Source organism: Erpetoichthys calabaricus, chromosome 12 (genome assembly GCF_900747795.2).
Source record: "Erpetoichthys calabaricus chromosome 12, fErpCal1.3, whole genome shotgun sequence".
Taxonomy (NCBI): domain Eukaryota; kingdom Metazoa; phylum Chordata; class Cladistia; order Polypteriformes; family Polypteridae; genus Erpetoichthys; species Erpetoichthys calabaricus.
In genome coordinates, this window is record NC_041405.2 from 158,613,382 (window position 1) to 158,634,821 (window position 21,440).

At 42.6% G+C, this 21,440-nt stretch overlaps 1 protein-coding gene across 2 annotated transcripts in view; it reads left to right on the forward strand.

The window, feature by feature from the left end:
- rexo1 (REX1, RNA exonuclease 1 homolog) overlaps positions 1-21,440 on the forward strand; it is a 120,621-nt gene that overhangs the window by 15,617 nt on the left and 83,564 nt on the right. For both annotated transcript variants that reach the window (XM_051934975.1, XM_028816620.2), the window contains exon 2: positions 2,976-4,645. In XM_051934975.1, coding sequence (XP_051790935.1) covers positions 2,976-4,645 — 1,670 coding nt within the window. The remainder of the gene's footprint in view (positions 1-2,975; positions 4,646-21,440) is intronic.

A 21,440-nucleotide genomic window follows, 5' to 3' on the forward strand; every position in this document is an offset into this window, starting at 1 on the left:
GTATTCACAGCCTTTGCTCAATACTTTGTCGATGCCCCTTTGGCACCAATTCCAGCTTCAAGTCTTGTTGAATATGATGCCACAAGCTTGGCACACCTATCCTTGGCCAGTTTGGCCCATTTCTCTTTGCAGCACCTCTCAAGCTCCATCAGGTTGGATGGGAAGTGTCGGTGCACAGCCATTTTAAGATCTCTCCAGAGATGTTCAATCGGATTCAAGTCTGGACTCTGGCTGGGCCACTCAAGGACATTCCCAGAGTTGTCCTGAAGCCACTCCTTTGATATCTTGGCTGTGTGCTTAGGGTCGTTGTCCTGCTGAAAGATGAACCGTCGCCCCAGTCTGAGGTCAAGAGCGCTCTGGAGCAGGTTTTCATCCAGGATGTCTCTGTACATTGCTGCAGTCATCTTTCCCTTTATCCTGACTAGTCTCCCAGTCCCTGCCGCTGAAAAACATCCCCACAGCATGATGCTGCCACCACCATGCTTCACTGTAGGGATGGTATTGGCCTGGTGATGAGCGGTGCCTGGTTTCCTCCAAACGTGACGCCTGGCATTCACACCAAAGAGTTCAATCTTTGTCTCATCAGACCAGAGAATTTTCTTTCTCATGGTCTGAGAGTCCTTCAGGTGTCTTTTGGCAAACTCCAGGCGGGCTGTCATGTGCCTTTTAGTAAGGAGTGGCTTCCGTCTGGCCACTCTACCATACGGGCCTGATTGGTGGATTGCTGCAGAGATGGTTGTCCTTCTGGAAGGTTCTCCTCTCTCCACAGAGGACCTCTGGAGCTCTGACAGAGTGACCATCGGGTTCTTGGTCACCTCCCTGACCAAGGCCCTTCTCCCCCGATCGCTCAGTTTAGATGGCCGGCCAGCTCTAGGAAGAGTCCTGGTGGTTTCGAACTTCTTCCACTTACGGATGATGGAGGCCACTGTGCTCATTGGGACCTTCAAAACAGCAGAAATTCTTCTGTAACCTTCCCCAGATTTGTGCCTCGAGACAATCCTGTCTCGGAGGTCTACAGACAATTCCTTTGACTTCATGCTTGGTTTGTGCTCTGACATGAACTGTCAACTGTGGGACCTTATATAGACAGGTGTGTGCCTTTCCAAATCATGTCCAGTCAACTGAATTTACCACAGGTGGACTCCAATGAAGCTGCAGAAACATCTCAAGGATGATCAGGGGAAACAGGAGGCACCTGAGCTCAATTTTGAGCTTCATGGCAAAGGCTTTGAATACTTATGTACATGTGCTTTCTCAATTTTTATATTTTAAATAAATTTGCAAAAACCTCAAGTAAACTTTTTTCATGTTGTCATTATGGGGTGTTGTGTGTAGAATTCTGAGGAATAAAATGAATTGAATCCATTTTGGAATAAGGCCGTACGTAACATAACAAAATGTGGAAAAAGTGTTGCGCTGGGAATACTTTCCGGATGCACTGTAGCTCAGCAACGACTCGAAAACCAAAGAGTAAATTTTTCTGGAGATGTTTATGACCTTATAAGCCAGTTTTAAAATATAGGTTTTGTCAGTATTCAGTTTTTAATATTATAATCACTCATAGTAATTTTTCCTTTTGGTGATAGCTTAGTATTTACGTAAAACATAGAGTTGGAAAAGAGCTTTAAAGCAATATGAGAACCATTTCTGTGCAACTTATGTTATTTATATTTATATACTAGGGGGCTCTGCCCCCTGCTCACTTCGCTCGCCAACCCCTGTGCCAGCGCTACATGCTAGCCTCTTTACAGTTCTGCCACTTGTGTATGGGGATGTGAATGTACAATTTAAACAGATTTTAACTTTCATGTGTAGTATTACATTTGCATCCACGCCACATATAACTGCCTGTGATTACATTTCGTTTCTTTCTCTCTATTAAATAAAACGGCTTTTTTGAATGTTTGGCTCTGAGATTTGTAAATTGTCTTTGCAAAAGCTATTCTAACGGGAAACTATAAACGTTTTAATATGAATGGCATATCAAGATCTCCTTTGGTGTCTAATGTTATCCCCTGAAGACGTACTAAATTACTTTTCTTGGATACATCCTTCTTTCAACAGTAATTCGTGCTTAACGGTTGTAGATATTCTTCATGATATTGTAAGTTGATGTTTTTATCTTCCGCACCATCACCACCAACTGTTTCAGCAGAGTCTATTGATATGCGTTTAACCATTTTGCCGTGTTACCAATCGACATTTTTGGTGTAAATTCGTTTGACTTCCTCGTTTCTAGGTGCTAGGAATGCCCGTGTACTCATTTCTTCTGTAAGATTTGGGCATCATAAGTCTTCTTTAATTGGGAACTTAAAGTGAAGAAAACGTAAAAATTTATAAGAGCTGAGAGTGCAAGAAGTGTGTCTGACAAAAGCATTCACATGACTGAGAGGTGAGAGGACTGTGGTCTTGTTTGAAAATGGTTGTAAGTTGGGGCGTGACTTGAAAGAATCTAATGACAAATGTCCCCATCTCGCGGGACTTGCTTCCAAAGGTTGTAAGTATGACGTGACTTGAAAGAATCTCATGTTAAAAGTCTCCATCTCGCGGGACTTCATTCCAAAAAGTCTCTTCAAAAGATCACATCTTGTCGCAAGGATAAAAAGTCTCGTCTCCCAAGATTTTTGTTTATTATAATAGAGAGAAAACTTATTTATATTTGGCCAGTCAAAGTCATAATTCCTCAACTCCTCAATAAGTCCAGTCTTTGTTAGCTTAAATCTCCCTTCATATTGATCCAAGTCGATGTGCAATTTCAGTTTCATGGGTTACTCATGTGACCAAATCAGCATGCCAAGTTTCGTTAAAATCTGTGACGATGAGGTCCAAAAGTAGGATTATCCGACACAGAATTAATTACCTGCTGAACAATCGGGTTGACCTGATTGACTGGACACACAGACTTGAATTTTTTTTATAAATATGAATGTTCTTACTTACAATAGTAATTTTTTTTTCTCGTTTTCTCCTTGCAGATCAAGGCTATGATCCATATAATCCTGAAATTCAAACACAGGGAGAAGAAAATGGAGACGAGTCCATTTCAAACAATTGTATTGAGGTGGACTCCAGCCTTCTTGAGTTGGAGTTGGTCAACAGAGCCATTGAGGCAGTCAAGAGTGAAGTGGAGAGGGAGCAGAAGAAACTGTCCCAGTTCGAGGACATCGTTAAGGCTGAATATGGCAGCCGGGCCCGTTCAGAGGACTCTTACGGTAACCTCGAGTACGATCCCAGCAGTTACCAGATCAGTGCAGCTCGAGGATATAACCCAACGCCGCTTTCTGACAAATACCTGCTGGACACCAATAATAAAACAGTAGGGAACTCCTTGGAATATGTCCCAACCACTGTGTCGAGGGCCACCAAGGCCAAAGCAGTCCCTTTGACTTGTAGTAAATATACGTTAGACAATTCAAAGCCCGTCACTGACCTAGAATATGACCCCTTGTCAAACTACTCCGCCAAACTCCTGAGTAAGAAAAACTCGAAGGGTCGAAACGATTTCAAAAGAAACCACAAGGTTGGTCAAGAGGAAAATTATGTCCCTATCGCTAAAAAATCCCGTCTTCAGACCAACATCACAAAGTATGATGCGGCCATTAGCTTTTCAGAGTCGGACGACGAGAGTCCAGTGGATTACCAGCCCAGTCCGATTGAATTCATGCAAGAGGGGAGGTTCTCTGACGATGAGATGGAGGACCGAGAGATGGAATCCAAATCTCGCAGTTCAAAGGGGAAAGAGTCTTTTGACCAGGGTAATGCCCAGGAGGCAACCAGAACTGACCCTGTCAAAGAAGGAAAAGGCGATAAGAAGAAATCCTCAAGCCTGGCTGACAAGAAAAGCTCTAAAGCAGATGGTGTCAAGAGTACGGACAAGAAGACCACCAGCAAGGAGGTGACCAAGGAGAAAGCAAAGAAGGAGAAGCCAGAGAAGACCGTAAAAGGTGTCACTGCAGAAAAGCAAAGAAGTAAGGAGAAGGTGGAAAAGACCAAGACAAGTGACAAAGCCAAGGAGAAACCAAAAGAGAAAGGCAACAAGGAGATTAAGAAGGTGAAAAAAGAAGGTGGTGAAAAGCCTGGAAAAGGCAGTCAAGAGAAAGCGAAAGATCTCCCTGTGAGCAAATCCACAATGAAAGGAGATGGGAAAGACAAAAAGCTGGAAAAAGGAGACAAGGCCAAGATGGACTGTAAGGTCACGAAGGATGTCAAGAATGGGAAGCCATCGAGTAGCAACAGCAGCAATAAACCGAAAAAAACTGATAGCCAAAACGGCTCCAGGGACGAGCGAAAGAGTGGCCTGTTAAAAAAGGAGGTGAAGGCACCCCCCAAAGCACAAGTCAAGCACAGGACATTAAGTCATGCAGACTTGTTCGGGGATGAGAGCGATGATGACGAGGCTCAGAGATTCACACACCGTGCTGTCAAGAAGGCTGCCGTCCAGGTGAGCAGTAGTAAAAGGAAAGCCTCAGAGTTTTCGTCGTCCTCTTCCTCCTCCAGCTCTTCTTCAGAAGATGATGATGGTGTGGATTATTACAGTTTACAAAATGAACTTGACTGTGACTCGGACCCCATGGAGGAATGTTTAAGGATATTTAATGAATCGAAGGAAGTCAAAACGGAGGACAAGGGCAGACAAGCAAAGCAGGTATGCATTTCTCAATGACCATTCACAATTTGCCTTTATGGTGTTTAAGTTAGTATTTCCTCTGTACAGAACCCGAGGTACGTGCTTGGCGAGACTGTAATCTGACCTATCATCTTCTGTTTATGGAGAGCAGTGTTGAATTTAGCAAGTGGTTATCAGTCAGAGGTCAGGGCCTAAAAGTCACAAAGAGATAGGGAAGTGTCTGAAGAGTCAAAATGAGTAAGAAAATGTCCACTTGCAGTAATGTTCAGGTGTGTTTGGAGAATTGGTTAGCTAGTTGGAAAGTTGGAGCATTTTTAGTTTTTTTAGTCACTTTGTCGATATCACAGTTTTGTTTATATTACTGTAACTACTTCTTCTTCTTTCGGCTGCTCCTGTTAGGGGTCGCCACAGCAGATCATCTTTTTCCATATCCTCCTGTCCTTGTCATCTTGCTCTGTCACCTCCACCACCTGCATGTCCTCTCTCGCCACATCCATAAACCTCCTCTTAGGCCTTCCTCTTCTCCTCTTGCCTGGCAGCTCTATCCTTAGCACCCTTCTCTCATTATACCCCTCATCTCTTCTCTGCACGTGTCCAAACCAGCGCAATCTCGCCTGTCTGACTTAGTCTCCCAACCGTCCAACCTGAGCTGACCCTCTAATGGCCTCATTTCTAATCTCGCCCATCCTTGTCACACTCAATGCAAATCTTAACATCTTTAACTCTGCCACCTCCAGCTCTGTCTCCTGTGCCACCGTCTCCAGCCCATATAACACAGCTGGTCTCACTACCATCTTGTAGACCTTCCCTTTCACTCTTGCTGATACCCGTCTGTCACAAATCACTCCTGACACTCTTCTCCACCCACTCCACACTGCCTGCACTCTCTTCTTCACTTCTCTTCCACAATCCCCATTACTCTGTGCTGTTGATCCCAAGTATTTAAACTCATCCACCTTCACCAACTCTACTCCCCTCATCCTCACCATTCCACTGACCTCCCTCTCATTCACACACAAGTATTCTGTCTTGGTGGTCCTGCTGACCTTCATTCCTCTCCTCTCATATCTCCACCTCTGCAGGGTCTCCTCACCCTGCTCCCTACTCTCACTACAGACCACAATGTCATCAGCAAACATCACAGTCCACGGGGACTCCTGTCTAATCTCATCTGTCTACCTGTCTATCACCATTGCAAATAAGAAAGGGCTCAGAGCTGATCCCTGATGTAATCCCACCTCCATCACTCCTACCACAGACCTCACCACTGTCACACTTCCCTCGTACATATACTGTACAACTCTTACGTACTTCTCTGCCACTCCCGACTTCCTCATACAATACCACAGCTCCTCTTGAGGCCCCATGTCATATGCTTATATTACTGTAAAAATCGGTCACATTCAAAAAGTAATTCTGTTACCCACTTTGCCCGTGAAATTTAAGTTGGTGGGTCTCCGTAATAGTGCCATTCGTTAATTGGATGTATTGGAAATTCTATGTACAGTACCAGTGAAAGGTTTTAGAGCACCTACAGTATTCCAGTTTTTCTTCAAATGTAATCAGTTGAAATGCAATGAATGACCTAAAATGGTGAAAAGGTAAACCGTAAACTACTAGAGTTTTAAATTTAAAGTTTAGTTTAGCAAAAACCTAAAAATATTAGAATATTACAAATGGGCCTTCTTCAGTGAACAACGAATAGGTTACAACCTACAGATGTTCTGCAGCAGTTCAAGTAAATGAAGCCTTGCAAGTTAAAGCAAACAGTTTGCACAGGTGTCCCAACTTGTGACATTAAAGCAGCCACGTTAAGGAATGCCACATGTGCTGGCACCACGCTCCGCTACATTAGAATTCATTTTGTTTTTCCCCCAATGGCGGTGCCTCTGAAAATTACGAGCTACTTATGACAATGTTACGATGGTCTTGTAGCACTCAGCTGATGTCTCTATGCTGCAAACATATTGTGACTTGAGACGTACGCTACCGGTCAAAAGTTTTAGAACAACTTAGTTTTTCTTCAAACTAGGGGGCTTCGCTCGCCAACCCCCGTGTTTGGTTTTCCGGATACACACTTTTAAGATTTTTTTTTTCTTTGAATTGTTGCTATTTCATTAGTTTTACTTTTATTTCAGAACTTCTGTAAAAACAATATTTGTAATCTTGTGAGTCCCAATATGCTGAATCTTTTTAATGAGGTCAGGTTAGGTTTCTTTGTTTGGAATTTGAGCACAGACAAAAACGATCGACATCATCAGCAGTTAATAATTTTTTTTTACAAAGTAAAAAGGTAAGTAGAGTTCTGCATTGGACTCCTGTCTGTAAAGTCGTGTTATTTTCCTCTCAATTCCAAAAGTACATGGGGTTACCAAAGTGATACCCCAGCTTTTGTGTAGGTTTTTGTACAAGGGTTAGACAGAACGTTTTTGACTCCTGGGGTAAATGTAGCTTTTTAAATAAGCAGACAGATAAATATATATACATGAACATAGTAACCAATAAATGCATGTGCGGTAAACTCCGTTTTTGAAATTCTCAAGATTCTTTTTTTGTCACATGCATAGTTAGACTGGACATCACGCAGTGAAATGCATCCTGATCCGCTTATCAAAAACTGTGCAAAGTTAGAAGAATATCAGTTAGATTAACAAAAAGTCATAGATCGAAAGATAACAATATAGTAGAACATAATAAATAAGTACAATTATGTGAATAAAGTAGAATTAAGTGTTAAGGTGCAATAGTGTAGTGATTATTGTGCAAAACCAAAGTTAGACTGGTGCATAGTTAAATGAGGCAGTTTGTTTATTTGCGCTACTGCGATCTTTACTTTCTTTTTTTATATTTTCTAATTTTCCTACTTTCATATCCTTTAACTTTCTCCACATGTGTATAGCACTGTCTATAGTTCTAATTTCCCTGGTTTCATAGTCTCTAACCTGCTCTGTATATGTTTAGCACCAGCGTTTGTAAACGTCTTTATGAAGTTGTACTTTGTCTTTTATTCATTGTCTTTTAATTCTGAGCCGGATTGGACGTGCTTTTTTTTTTTCAACTCCACTTGTTCCTGGCTGATAATTACTTTCCTTATTTTCTGAATTTGCACCTCGATTATTCATTTTTGCTCTTTTTTTTTTCTCTCCACTGCATTTGACTCTCTTTTCTCCTCGCTGCTCACTTCTTCGTTTAGATGTCGACATTTAATTTATAACGTGCTGTCCTTATACGCTTTATATGCGCTGAGAGCCCTGGATCTGTGTGTGCGCTCAAATCCTTCACGAGAGTGAATGTTTTGCTGCCTACTGTCCTATTTGATAGATTGTAAGTAGGCCGTGTCTTTGGTCTCACGGGTCTTTAAAATGTCTTACGAGATTATCACGTATCGTAGCCTTACATTTGCTTTCCATTCCAGGATTTTGTTTTATATATAGAGAGAATGTAATTAGTTTAAATGCAGTAAATGACCTAAAATGGTGAAAAGGTAAGGCTAGCAAAGTATTGGGAGAATGTCCCCTGCGTGTGGAGGAAAACGCGTGGCTGTGATATCTCTGCCAGTCGGCAGCTACTCTCTAAATATCTGATCTCTCTCTCTCTCTCTTAAACAAGTCAAAAGTTACTCCTTAATAATCTGTAGATAATGTCTGCTAAACAAACAGGTATTGGTAGCTAAGCCGAGGCAAGGTGCGCTCCAACGCGTGGCGAGAGGCAGACCGACTCAAATGGAAGCTGGTTCAAGAGTGAGAAGGTCCCCGCCCACCTCCCCACTCCTGAGGTCCCGCTTCTCACGGATTCACGCAAATAAATCAGTAAACTATGATACTTAGTGCGATGAGAAAAGTCGCAAAATCAACTGAAATGCTCAAGCAAATTATAGAAAAAAAAAAAAAAAAACGATCTAAATCTGTTGAGTAGTTCTCTCGTGAAAAAGAGACAGACGTTTTATATTTATATATATATACAGTGCATCCAGAAAGTATTCCCAGCGCTTCATCACTTTTTCCACATTTTGTTATGTTACAGCCTTATTCCAAAATGGATTAAATTCATTTTTTTCCTCAGAATTCTACACACAACACCCCATAATGACAACATGAAAAAAGTTTACTTGAGGTTTTTGCAAATTTATTAAAAATAAAACAACTCAGAAATCCCATGTTCATAAGTATTCACAGCCTTTGCTCAATACTTTGTCGATGTACCTTTGGCAGCAATTCCAGCCTCAAGTCTTGTTGAATATGATGCCACAAGCTTGGCACACCTATCCTCGGCCAGTTTGGCCCATTCCTCTTTGCAGCACCTCTCAAGCTCCATCAGGTTGGATGGGAAGCGTCGATGCACAGCCATTTTAAGATCTCTCCAGAGATGTTCAATCGGATTCAAGTCTGGGCTCTGGCTGGGCCACTCAAGGACATTCACAGAGTTGTCCTGAAGCCACTCCTGTGATATCTTGGCTGTGTGCTTAGGGTCGTTGTCCTGCTGAAAGATGGACCGTCGCCCCAGTCTGAGGTCAGGAGCGCTCTGGAGCAGGTTTTCATTCAGGATGTCTCTGTACATTGCTGCTGTCATCTTTCCCTTTATCCTGACTAGTCTCCCAGTTCCTGCCACTGAAAAACATCTCCACAGCATGATGCTGCCATCACCATGCTTCACTGTAGGGATGGTATTGGCCTGGTGATGAGCGGTGCCTGGTTTCCTCCAAACGTGACGCCTGGCATTCACACCAAAGAGTTCAATCTTTGTCTCATCAGACCAGAGAATTTTCTTTCTCATGGTCTGAGAGTCCTTCAGGTGCCTTTTGGCCAACTCCAGGTGGGCTGCCATGTACCTTTTACTAAGGAGTGGCTTCCGTCTGGCCACTCTACCATACAGGCCTGATTGGTGGATTGCTGCAGAGATGGTTGCCCTTCTGGAAGGTTCTCCTCTCTCCACAGAGGACCTCTGGAGCTCTGACAGAGTGACCATCGGGTTCTTGGTCACCCTTCTCCCCTGATCTCTCAGTTTAGATGGCCGGCCAGCTCTAGGAAGAGTCCTGGTGGTTTCGAACTTCTTCCACTTACGGATGATGGAGGCCACTGTGCTCATTGGGACCTTCAAAGCAGCAGAAATTTTTCTGTAACCTTCCCCAGATTTGTGCCTCGAGACAATCCTGTCTCGGAGGTCTACAGACAATTCCTTTGACTTCATGCTTGGTTTGTGCTCTGACATGAACTGTCAACTGTGGGACCTTATATAGACAGGTGTGTGCCTTTCCAAATCATGTCCAGTCAACTGAATTTACCACAGGTGGACTCCAATGAAGCTGCAGAAACATCTCAAGGATGATCAGGGGAAACAGGATGCACCTGAGCTCAATTTTGAGCTTCACGGCAAAGGCTGTGAATACTTATGTACATGGGATTTCTCAATGTTTTTATTTTTAATAAATTTGTCAAAAACCTCAAGTAAACTTTTTTCACGTTGTCATTATGGGGTGTTGTGTGTAGAATTCTGAGGAAAAAATTAATCAATTTTGGAATAAGGCTGTAACATAACAAAATGTGGAAAAAGTGATGCACTGTGAATACTTTCCAGATGCACTGTATATAATGTAAACTAAAATAAAATGTATAATGATAATATAAATGTATAATAATAAAAATGTAAAGTTGTCTGACTAACTCACGGTCAGGCTGAGTAGTCAGAGGTTGGGTTGATGGGACGTACAGGACACTGGGGTGTAGAAGAGAGAGAGGAATAGAGTCCTCCATTAACCTGTCATTGTTGCCTGAATCCATCAGGACAGGCAGGTCACTAACATCTGCACCTTCTTCTGTGTCTACCTACAGTATGTCTCTGTTTTGCTGCTAAATACACTAAATCCTTGGAATAAAAATTTAGTCTAGATGCTTCTGTCTTTCTGGTCTTGTTGGTTTAGGGGTTTCATTGAAGGACTAAGCAGGGTTGGGGATGTTAAATATACAGTATGTCTATGAGACAATGGCCTACAACATGTAACCAGACTTTTTAAAGTCTTAACACCAGCTGCTACGACCAGAGATCTGAAACTGCAGGGTGAACCCTAAGGTCAACATTCTGTCCACTTCTCTCACATTTTAGCCTGGGAAAGAGAGCCAGATAACCTGGGGGTATCCCTCCAGGCCTGCGTCTAGACTGGTGATTCCCAACTTGGGGCAATTCAAGAATTTAGGTACGTTAAATAAGTTAGTAAATGAAAAAACAGAAATTCACTGTTAAAAATGATAGAAAAAAATAAACAATTTTTATTTGTATTTTTAATAGTATTAGGATGTTGTACCATGTTAGCCATTATGAATGTAGTGAAAAGTCAAGCAAAACGACACTTTTTTATTTAGTTAGCCAATAAGTGCTGCTGCTTTGCAGTAAGGAGACCGTGGAAGATTGTGGGTTCGCTTCCCGGTTCCTCCCTGTGTGGATAGCACTTTGAGTACTGAGAAAAGCGCTATATAAATGTAATGAATTATTATTATTAAAAGGTGTCATTTTTCTTGACTTTTCACTATTTTTTACAGATACATTTACATTTACAAAATTTATCAGACACTCTTATCCAGAGCGACTTACAACCGTGCTAGATACATTTATATATTTATATAAACATAGGATGGATGGTGAAGAACCCTTTAATTTATGGTTTTATAACCGGCTTGGGTTTTTCTACGTAGAAAACGTGTTTTACCATTAAAATAATACAAATTGTAACAATGATTATAAAATTTTGCAATATAACAAAAATATAAAATGATCAAAATATTAGAGAAAAAGCTGTCATTAAAGTTATTTTATATTTATGAATATCACATCTCTTCTTATGGCTTTCAAAACTTTATTTGCTGTATTTTCATATTACTTCATATTATATATATATTTTTAACAATTTCTTTGTGCTTTCTTTGTCAGCACTTCAACTCTCCTTTGCCTCTTTTGTTTCCATGTTCTTTGGAAGCTTGTTTAGACCAAATGAATGATATTATGGGCCTCGTCCATGTGAGTAGGAGTTCACTTTTTAAATAGGTAATAATAAGAATAAGGTAGGGCGGCACGGTGGCGCAGTGGTGGCGCTGCTGCCTCACAGTTAGGAGACTCGGATCTTCCCTGTGTGGAGTTTGCATGTTCTCCCCGTGTCTGCGTGGGTTTCCTCCCACAGTCCAAAGACATGCAGGTTAGGTGCATTGGCGATTCTAAATTGTCCCTAGTGTGTACTTGGGGAGTGTGTGTGTGTGTGCGTGCGCCTTGTGGTGGGCTGGCGCCCTGCCCGGGGTTTGTTTCCTGCCTTGTGCCCTGTGTTGGCTAGGATTGGCTCCAGCAGACCCCAGTGAGCCTGTAGTTAGGATATAGTGGGTTGGATAATGGATGGATGAATGGAAGAATAAGGTATGTTATTGTGGGGGACATCATCATTTTAGAGAGGCCTAGGTGGGGCATGGGAACCACTGCTGTAGACAGTGTACAGATGCAGCTGTGCTAAGTGCACTTTAAACGTCAGCTGCACTCAAACAATGTCAAGTAGTGCAGTTCCCAGTTATTAGGTCGCATGTGTCTGACCCAATTTTTTTTTTTTTTTACTTATTATTATGCATTTGCTGGGCACATTCAGGATTGATACCTGTGCACTCCTGCTGATATTTGGACCACTCTCAAATGAATTTGCACACTTAAACAACACAAAAACAGAACGTTAGGCAAAGATTAGAGCATCCTTAAGAATCCTGGTTCTTCAGACAAAAGAGGGTTTTTTTTTGTTTTTTTTTTAAATACAACATAAACCCTAACTAACCCTAATTGTGGGAAAGGCTGGATATGGCAACGTTTAAATCACGGTTCTGTCGATCGGTGAGTGTGTTTAATTGCACACACATCATCAGGTTGAGGTGAATAACCCAGTTAAGGGAGAAGCCTTGTTAATTAAGTTGCGTTTACGTGCACAAGTAATCTTCTGGAGTTCTCCTTGGGGGAAAAACTCTCTGACGTCATTAAACTGCGCAAAAAAGAATTCCATGGCAATTATGGGTCGTGAAGACACACAAAAGGCAAAACTGGGTCGCAAGGAGAGAAAAAAAAGTTTAGGAGCCACTGCAATAACCCAATTTCTCTAATCAAAATGAGGATTTACATGGTACTAGCCAACCCGCGGCGTAGCATACGCCGCATAATCACGCCGCTTGTTTAATGATTTTTAAGCACAGGTAAAGAAATAAACATTTGAAAAAAATACATCGTTCAGTACGCACTGCCTGCTCATGTGCCGCCCCCAACTCCTCACCTGAGTCACTTTCGTCTCTGCTACAGTCCACATGCACCTCTGAGCCACGTTGACTTTTCATTGTTCTTTGCGGTTCCAGCTGCTTTTCTATATATAATCCACCAAGTCACCCGACCATGGTAGTAGCAACAGGGGGTGTGTACAAAGGGCAAGGACGTAATCAGTGGGAGCGTATGAGCCACACTTACTGGGAATTCCTCGTTCGTGGGGAACAATTGCAAGCCCCGGTTTCCATCACAAATGGGGTTCAACGGCTTACCCACGCCTCTCGGCTCCGGGTAGACACATGTTGATCCATTCAGTGTAGCGCGCATGCAGCATCGGATATACAAGGGCATCACAGACCTGTTAATGCTCAATCTCACGTGGCTGAAAGCCATTTGGCCTTCTTCGTTTTCGGAATTAACCAGACAAATCGCTCCACCAAGTAAGAACGGCCATGTACCACCACCCACAGAAACGAGAAAGCGCTATCAATCTGTCAATCCTCTCCGTGTCCGGCTGTGTGAGGTTTCCCGTGTTGAGTCAATTTAAGCGAAAGGCTCCACACTTTTTCTGTAGTTATATTCCTGAATAGAAGCACACTTGTTCTGTTATATTTGTACCTTTTGTGAAAGTGTTTCTTTGATATTTGGAATTCAGGCTTCACACATTATACACTTCATGTCTACATTTTGTCAATTATTACTAAAACATGAAAAACGTTTGTTTTAACGATGTGTTTACATAGATTGTTGTAGACACGGAACACACATGAAATCCAAGTGTTCCAAATAACGATATAGTATTTTTATAAAAGGTGTCATTTTGCTTGACTTCTCACTCTATACAACTCTAAACAACTGACACGCAGATAAACAGACTTGAGCTGAGAAAACTGTGCGGCGGTGGGGGATGTGATTGCTTATTGACACATTTACAGGACAAAAGACCCTGATGGAGAGGTGCAAAGAGATTTAAGGGGGGGACGGATCTATGAGTTTTTTTGTAGGCTCTGGTAATTCTAGTGTTAACCTGTGCAATGGCTGACCCTGCGCTCTGACCCCAAGGGGCATGCAAAAGCTAATAAATTCCTAATACAAGAAATTGTATAAGTCGAACTAAAGATAAAAAAAAAAAAATGGTCAAGGTCAGTGTTTATACTCTGCATTAACTTATCTCGATTTTTAATAATTAACTTTTTTTTTTTTTTTCCAAAAATTGGCCTTAATTAAAAATCTCATGTTCTAAGCATCACATAAAGTGTTTAGAAATATCAAGTGTATCAGCTGAAGTCTTTTTGCCTTACTTCCTTTAGTTGCTTTCGTTAATAAACTCTGGCCGTGCAGTGAGGGGCCCATTCAAGTGTATTACTTCTAAATCGCTAACCCATGTTGGATATCCCGCTGTACCTAACTGTTAATTACTACATTTTTAATAGTACTAGGGTGTTGTACCGTGTTAGCCATTATGAATGTAGTGAAAAGTCAAGCAAAATGACCCCCTTTTATTGGCTACCTAATAAGATTACAATATGCAAGCTTTCGAGGCAACTCCGGCCCCTTCTTCAGGTAAGATGTCAAGAAGGGGCTCGAGTTGCCTCAAAAGCTTGCATATTGTAATCTTTTTAGTTAGCCAATAAAAGGGGGTCATTTTGCTTGACTTTTCACTACATACATTTTTAAAATAAACTGAACAACTGAAATAATGTTGTGAGAGAAACTCGTGCAGTAGCTTGATTTATTATAAGACTGCAACAGCAACCCCAAAGGAGTGGGCTCTGTTTATGAAGAAAGAGAAGACAACTTGTGACCCTGAATGTGTTTCTCTTTGGAGTCGTTTAGCTTATTTTAGTGCATATTTTGTTTTTAATAAACAGGTTAATAAATCTCTCTGGGACATCAGCACTGTGTCTGGTAAATGTTTTAATGAGCCCACATGTTAAATAGCTGATCCCAAAGCCCCCTGTTAGTAAAATGTTAAAACATTTAGTCCCCCTCCACATTTTTTGTTATTTGCTTTTGATTGTCTTTTTGTTTTTCTAGGCTTCTGATGTCTGTAAAATGACAGACTCAATTACCGCCCACCTTTCTCCATTTCATAGTTTTTGTTCATCCTTAAGATTTTGGAGCCACAGTGATTCGGGACTTTTACGGCCCTTAGTACACAAGATTGATTATATAACCTGTGCATAGGAAAAACTATCACCTGCTTCTGTTCAAAAGCAGAAACAAAGAATGGCAATACAGTGAATCCATATTACTAAACGAGAATGGTAAACCGGATATGGACGCAGGGACCTGCCCGTGGACGCAAAAGACATAGTGCGCAAGTGCCACACAAAGCCCCCACCCCCCGAGTGAAACGGGAGAGACTACGCACGTGCGCAGGTGGTACACAAAGCCCCCCCCGCACCAGAGCAAAACTGGAGAGACTACGAACCGTCAGAGTAGGAAACAAAGTAAAACGTCATAAAGAGGTTAAAGAACAGGGACAAACACATGGAGAGCAGGTTACAGAGCAAAGCCCACCTGCTCAGAGTAAAACGAGAAAGACTACGGACCGTCTGACATGCCGCAAGCGGGATAAAGCGAGGTCAGAAATAAAACACAGAGTAGGAAACAAAGTAAAACTTTATAAAGGGATTAAAGAACAGGGACAAACCCGAGATGGTACGGACACGCGTCTGAAACCGTGGAAGCAAAACTGTCTCGGCTCCAAAACCAAACAGCTCAACAACTAACACAGCTTCAACACCGAGCCCGCGTGGACAGATCTAATAAACGTGGACGCCTACAACGTGCGTCCCAAACTGCGTAGGCAAAGCAGGCATGGATTCAACACGACACAGCTCGAGTGACCGAGATACAAACACACGCCTGCCTGGATATAATTAATGAACGCAGGCGCCTACAACGTGCGTCTGAAATGCCGCAGACCAGGCAGGCACTGCTCCAAAAAGAAAGAGCTCGACTAAACGAGATACGAACTGAAACGGGGAACACTACAGAGTCCGCAGTGCTCCACGATGCACCGCATAATAGTTCGGAAAGAGCTTCGTAGTAACAGTGGGGAGACCCAGAGTGACACGGGCGAACGCTCCGTATTAAACATACGTCATCCTCACACGTCCAATCTTTACAGCATAGGTGAATCACATTACAGTGATGCATTATTAACAGTATGATAAACATCACAGTATCGCAAACAAATGAAAATTATTACTCGAAAAAGGGAAAATATATTCACCACGGACCAGGTGTCATTGAAACAAAAGCAGAATAAAGCGACATCAGAAATGAAAGACAGAGTAGAAAGCAAAGTAAAACGTCATAAACAGGTTAAACGAGGGGGCCAAACACATGGACAGCAGGTTACAGATAATGAAGACCGGAATTCAAAAGCTTCAAAAACAAAAGCTCGACTGACCGAGATACAAACTGAAACGGGAAACACTACGGGGTCCGCAGTAGTCCACAATGCACCGCATAATAGTACGGACGGAGCTCCGTATTAACAGTGGGGGGGCCCAGAGTGACACGGGCGAACGCTCCGTATTAAACGTGTGTCATCCTCACACGTGGCTGCCCAGCGGGCACGGGTTCAAAACGCCGGGGGTAGGCGAGCGAAGCGAGCAGGGGGCGGAGCCCCCTTGTATATTATATGCTCAAAAGCAATGGTTTAGGAAAAGAATGCAATAGAAAGCATCTGAAGTCCTCTAAATACAGATGATAACAAACACTGATAATGACGACATGGGGGTGGAGAAATAAATTGCAACAAAATGCTGACATGCAAAGGTTAGCTCCAGAATAGACACAACTTGTATAGGTGGGCCAGAAGGATACACAAGACTATCCAGGGAAAACAAAAAAGTAATAATATAACAGACATATAAAAATTTACATATACAGTGTGTCCCAGATGGATGGGGACCCTACCCAGCCAGGACGCCTGGATGGTCCCTGTGATAGACAATACTTCCCCTGGGCCACAAGGGGGCAGCTGCCCGGGTCTGCTTATGGGCCACTGGACCGGAGCTGGGACACTCATCCCTACCGGAGGATGTGGTCACCACCAGGTGGCGCCCAGACAGTCGTGAAGTCCTGGATGGCAGCACTTCCGCCACACCAGGAAGTGCTGCCGGAAGAATTCCCAGGGGCACCCGGAGTGCTTCCGGGGACTCTCTTGACACTTCCGCCACACCAGGAAGTGTCATCAAGGGGAGCACCTGGAGCTCATCCGGGTCAGTATATAGGGGACTGCCTCCCTCCAGAAGCTGAGCCAGAGTTGGGAGGAAGGAGACGAAGCTTGTGAGGAAGGGAGAGGAGGTCGGAAAGAGAAAAGAAAGAAAGGAGAAAAAGAGTGTTGGAGGAAGGCATTGTGGTGCGTAAAGGAAATAAAAAGAAGTGTTTTGGACATTCTGGTCCATGTCTGTCTGTAGCCAGGTTTCCATCCAAGGAGTTTTTGCGAAAAAATATTTAGCGCTTCAAATTTTTTTACCGATATAGCTGATGGAAATGCTAATTATCGATAAAATGTCGTACATGTCGACATAATATTTTTCCGTTTAACTTTAGCGCATAAATTCCATGTCGATACTTCAGATGTCGCAAAAACTACATTGGAAACAGTTTTTGTCGGAAAAAAGGGTTTTAACGCAAATAAATGTGTCACATTTTCATCACGTGCAATCAAAACGAGAATGGCGGAGCGGCTCGCATGGTCTGATGAAGAGAGTTTTTTTTTTTTTTGATTAAACGTCGTTATTTTGTATTAATTCAAATTTCAGTTTTAATTAAAAACCTTAAGGGAAGCAGGTTAATTCAGTTGTTATCGCACTGTGAAGGGATGTTGAAAGGTAGGCTCACCTGTACAGATCCGATGCTGCAAACACAGCTGCATCATGGGCACTTCCAGGAGTGCCAACGCAAATGTCTCGTATCATGCACCTGTCATCAACAAGGGCCTGGAGAACAATAGATGGCCACCCTTTGCGATTAATGTAATCGCGGTAGCCTTCCGTCGGGGGAAGAATAGGCACATGCTTGCCATCCAGCGCACCGTACATCTGTGGCACAAGATGCACCAAGGAATTGCGGTATGCAATTTCATTGGCCTCCGCTACAGTCGGAAGTCTGATATAACGGCGCATTAATTTTTCTTTAATAGCGGTGCACACAGCATATACACATCGATGGACGGTAGTTTTACTAACCCCGAAAGTTTCTCCAACTACTCTATACTCGGCGCAGGTTGCCAGCTTGTAAAGGGCGATGGCAATCCGCTTTTGGGTTGGAACCGGTGGCCGTTGGCAACCTGTGATGGGCGCAACATCAGGACTGATGAATCCACACAACATCTCAAACGTCGGCCGTGTCATTATAAAATGTTGCAGCCAGAGATTTTCTGTGAAGTGTCTCTCCACCACCTCCTCCCAGAAGGTCTTATTCCGTCGTCTCTCCCATACCCGTGGGTTTCGTCGCACTGGGGTACTTTCTTCGAGCTCTAGGGCTATCAGACAAGCAACTGCTTCATTCTGCTGTCGTCTTCGGATATTATGTACAATTCCAATTATTTGTGAAACTGAAATAACAGTAAGCTGGCAAATTTCAAAAAACTGTCTGAATAATCTCTCCATTTCTTTGTTTCTTTGTTTAGTGGAGGGGGCGTAACGTGGAAAACAAAAGGTAGATAATTTGCGACATACACAAAATTATGTATGGAAACGGCTCAAGGGCAGATTTTTTTCGCGATACAACAAAAGTTATGCGACAGTTCGTTTTGGGGGGGGATGACGTCATCACGCACACCATTTTATCGATAAAAAGCCAGTTTGATGGAAACAGGCTGGAGACAGCAAATTTCGCACATTTTTTTTTACGTATATTCTGTTTGTCGATAACAAAACGTCGCAAAAAACTGGATGGAAACTTAGCTTGTGTCCGGGGGTATGCTTTCCACAAGTGGAACCTCGGTTCACGAACGTCTCGGTACACGTACAACTCGGTTTACGGCCAAAAAGTTGGCCAAACTTTTGCCTTGGTTCACGACCACACACTCGGTATACGAACAAGCCAGTTTCCCTTTCGGTTTGTGCACGCCGATGATTTCCGCACGTGTTGCATTGTTCTCGGTCAGATGTGCGTGCTTGCACATACGTGCGTGCTTTCGCTGTGAACTCTTTGTGCTCTATTTCATTTCCCTTCCGGTTCGTAAGCACCGATTACTGTATTTAAGCACGTGTTCAGCCTCTCCCTGTTCATTGTTCTCAGTCAGACGTGTGTGCTTTACCTGTGAACTCTTTGTGCTCTGCGGTATTTCGTGTGCTTTTGCAGTTAACCATGGCTTCTAAGCAAGTGAAGAGTGGTGAGAAGAAAGTGTTGCAGTGTTACTTTTCTCTTTTTTCAAATGTTCATCTTTTTTCCTGTGCTTAAAACTCATTTAAAAAGAGTGTTTACAGCAATCGGGTTGTAATGCTGTTAGCGTGAACTCCTGTAATGTTACTTTCTTGGTTAGCTTTTAAATAAAGTTCGGATTTGTTCAAATGTTCCTTTTTTTTCCCCCCCGTGCTTAAAACTCATTTAAAAAAAAGTGTTTATACGGCAATTGGGTTGTAAAGCTATAGTGCGAACTGCTGCAATGTTTAACACACACATACACACACACACAAACACACACACACACAGAGAGAGAGAGAGTGCGCTGCTGAGAGAGCGCGAGCCTGGGTGTCAGTGTTATTCAATGTTTTTACATTAGTTTACTATTACACTGTGCATTCTGTGGTGTAATTAACTATATTTGTGCTTAAAAATCTTTAAAGAAATATATTTACATACAGTTCGTACTGTCTGGAACGGGTTAATTGTATTTATATACAATCCTATGGGGGGAAATTGCTTTGGTTCACGACCAAATCGATTTACGACCAGAGGTTTGGAACGAATTATGGTCGTGAACCGAGGTTCCACTGTACAGGCAGTCCTCAACCTCTGTGGGGGTTACAGGCCTAGGACATGATACGAAAGTCGAGGACGTGAATGTTAATACATTGAGCCTATGGGAAACGGGATTGTTTTTGTGTATAGTCTTCTTTAGACTGCTCCCGTTAGGGGTTGTCACAGCTGATCATCCACCTCCATATCTCCCTGTCCTCTGCTTCTTGCTCTGTCACTCCTACCACCCACATGTCCTCTCTCACCACATCCACCTCACTCTTTTCCTCTTGCCGGGCAGCTCCATTCTTAACACCCTTCTCCCAATATACCCAGCATCTCTCCTCTGCCCATGTCCAAACCAACACAATCTCACCTCTCTGACTTTGTCTCCCAACTGTCCAATTTGAGCTGACCCTCTAATGCAGGCATGTCAAACTCACTACCATTGGTGGGCCGCTTCAACTGCCATACATGCGTCAGCGGGCTGCACTGTAACAAATACTATTATACAAAGTTACTATAGCTTTCTTTTCCAATATTGAAAACTTTAAAAAATGTAACACTTAAAGTTTAAAGAAAAGCAATTTATTCCCATACAATCTCCATACAACATCATACAATTAGAGTCTTAGCCTCTTAGCTAGGTCCTTTTATTATTATATTATATTCATTATATTCATTGCGTATGTAGGAGTCTTACAGTGTGAGATCTATTCGTTTTGTCCTGACACTTGGCATCTCTTGTTAGTAACCAGTTCGTCAATGTCAGGCTTGAAATCTTGTGCAGCTGCAACTTTTATGAAGGATGACTGGTGCTCGATGGCAAGTCTTGAGCGATGTGGGGTTTTGGTAGCTTTCATTAACGAAAACAATTGTCCATAAAGGTAAGTGCTTCAGAACATACAGTACTCTCGATGCCAACTTACGGATCTGCACATACAAGGGTGGCTGGTAAGCATACAAGCCTGGCACGCCAACTTCGTTGTATTTTGCCTTCAGAATAGAATCTGACTGCAGTTCAATCAATTCCATTTGGATATTCTCAGGCGCATTCTCAACGTTGTAAGAGTATGGTGACGTAAACAGTGCAAAGTCCTGTTCATGTGAACTGAAATTATGAAAACGCTCACTGAATTCATTGCTCAGTAATTCAAGTTGGAAAACAAATCCTCCAAAAATCAAATTTTGCTTTACTAAGTTTACTTCAAAGTTTATATTGTAAAATAAGTCGATAGTCTGCACTAACTGTTCGTTACAATACTAGCACAAAATTACATGAAACTAGAGCAAAAAAACGTGAAAATATGCAAGCTATTACTACTTGTGATGGTCAGTTCTGCCCAGTGGCCAGTCTCAGCAGCCCGGGCTCTAGGCTTGTGGCGGCTGTGGCAGAGAAAGAATCGGTGGCCCCTTCGCCCACCAATGTCAATATGGTATCTTATGCACGGCGGATGGCCATGTCCGTTGTGGACACTGCATAGCCGCCTTGTGCTCATGACACGCTTCTATATGCACGTGTCCGTAACTTGAAAACCAAGTGGCGGCCCGTGATATTCTCATTACGGCAGAACGTTATAATACTACATATAGCTTACTGCTCCGACTCAAGCGA